Below are 2,272 nucleotides of genomic sequence, written 5' to 3' on the forward strand. Positions count from 1 at the left end.
AAACATCGACCGTCTTGGGGACGGACCAGCACAATTGTTCTTCTTCTTCTTCTTTCTAGCGTTACGTCCCAACTGGGACAAAGCCTGCTTCTCAGATTAGTGTTCTTATGAGCACTTCCACAGTTATTAACTGAGAGCTTTCTTTGCCGATTGACCATTTTTGCATATGTATATCGTGTGGCAGGTACGAAGATACTCTATGCCCTGGGAATCGAGAAAATTTCCTTTACGAAAAGATCCTCGACCAGCGGGATTCGAACCCACGACCCTCAGCATGGTCATGCTGAGTAGCTGCGCGTTTACCGCTACGGCTATCTGGGCCCCTGGTGGTGCTGGTCTGAATTTGACCCCAAAAAGTTCATAGATTAATAGAATAGCCAAAATAAAGAAAGTTTTGTTCTACGCGATGATGAGTTTATAAGGTAAATTTTGAAATAATCACTCAAATATGGTCCGTCCCGATAGGGATAGGATAGGACGATATTTTTTCACTTAACAAAAATGGTGAATTTCATAGCTAGAATGAGCGTTCTAGTTTTTCCAACTTTTCGGAAATGATATGGCAATAACACTAGTTTTGTATTTTTCAAAAGAAGTTGTTCTTTATTTGAAAACTTTCAGTAGTTGAGCAGTTTCAATCATAATATATTATATCTTGATTTTCTTGTCATACTTTATAGTCAGTATTTTTACGACCAAATAAATAAAAATCTCTATGATTTTTTAGAACGATTAGGTGAAAAACAAACATGTTTAGGATATCAAAACAGTTTCTAAGCAGCCTTAGCCCATTGACAGGACAGCACTTAATTGATCGACAGTAACACGTATTGAAACTTAACTATCCTGCTTTTCACCTAAACTATGACTACGTATCACATTTCATGAGCTTATCATGCCTTGTGGACCGATTCGTTCTGGATAGCATCTATTGGCTCGATGAAATGCAGCATTCAAAGCTGCTTGTGTGACATAACGTCTCAGTAGTGAGATTTCTTGAAGTTGGCAGGTTTCTTAACAGGAGCCGGAGCTGGAGCAGCGACATGTCCACCGTGTCCGCCACCACCTCCAACCTTGGAAACATGGAAGTTGATTCCTCCATGGGCATCGGATTCGTACTCCACCAGGCGATGACCACCATCAGAATCTTCCAGGGTGTATTGTCCCTTGACGTGCTTGCCTTCCCGCTGTTCCCACTGGGTCTTGTGATCGCCGGTCAGCTCATCCTTCACGCCGTATTCGAACTTGTACTGTGCGGGATGATGTTCCTCCTTTGATTCTGGGTGGTTGTACGGCATAGCCATGGCCATAACAGCCAGACAGGCAAGAACTGCGATGATCTGCGCATTGGAAGAAAGTGAAAACAAATAATTGGAAAATTGAGTCTAATCGAACATTTTGCTTTTTAATGGTGGTTTTTATACCTTGTGCATTTTGGATGAAGAAGAGATGTTTCTTTCTGCTGCAGTTACTGTTTGCTGTTGAAGCTGTTTGGATGCTGTGAGTTGACTGATGATGCATACCACCGAAATGCGCACATTTATAGTGAAAATTGAAGAAGCTTGATAATAATGATCGACATTTGGATCAATTTTGCCACCGAATGTTGACACCACGTGTGGTGGGTAAACGTACAATTTGGCCCACTTGAGAAACAAGGTATGTCTCTTCTGCACGTTGCATTGCGTTGACAACGGTTCAATGGGACGGGTTTTCCTAGGAAGCCCTCAGTGAATTAACCCTGAGGTGAAGTACTTATCATCACGTGATAGTATTATTTAGATTTGGAGGTTTGGAAGCATTCAATTTTCAGAACATGTCTATTTCAACTCATTGACGTTACATATTCAATAAGTTCCAGAGGAACTTCACTGTTAACCATGATTACATGAATGTTTTTTTCCAAGTTTGAGATAATCAATTTATTTATTTTTTTATAAATATCATTCCAAACATTACATTAACCTTCCAGTCGTCGCGCGGTTTGTCACCGTCAGAATCTCCGCGCTGCTGTTGTGAACAAAAAGCGATTTTTTTTCAGCGATGTTGTACGAAATACAACAGCGCGACGACTGAAGTGTTAATTTCTTATATCTAGGTGTTACTCACCACACTCATCGAAGAGTTTAAGAAGTGGAACCTTTCAATAAGAATTCTTCCCTATGATCAAGTAAGGAATGACAACTGTAAAAAGACCAATACTTTTTTACTTCTCGATAGCGACTAAGTAACACGACATGCACTATATAAAGCACACGGGATATACTGCAAT

At 40.4% G+C, this 2,272-nt stretch overlaps 1 protein-coding gene across 1 annotated transcript; it reads right to left on the reverse strand.

Annotated features, from left to right (window-relative positions):
- Positions 1 to 604: 604 nt before the first annotated feature.
- On the reverse strand, positions 605 to 1,530 carry LOC5574269 (cuticle protein 19). The gene is made up of 2 exons (XM_001661269.2): positions 1,425 to 1,530; positions 605 to 1,340 (listed from the first exon to the last, which is right to left on the reverse strand). The coding sequence occupies exons 1-2, from the start codon at positions 1,431 to 1,433 to the stop codon at positions 981 to 983; spliced, it is 369 nt and encodes a 122-aa protein (XP_001661319.1). The 5' UTR covers positions 1,434 to 1,530; the 3' UTR covers positions 605 to 980.
- Positions 1,531 to 2,272: the final 742 nt, after the last annotated feature.

This window comes from Aedes aegypti, chromosome 2 (assembly GCF_002204515.2).
Source record: "Aedes aegypti strain LVP_AGWG chromosome 2, AaegL5.0 Primary Assembly, whole genome shotgun sequence".
Taxonomy (NCBI): Eukaryota; Metazoa; Arthropoda; class Insecta; order Diptera; family Culicidae; genus Aedes; species Aedes aegypti.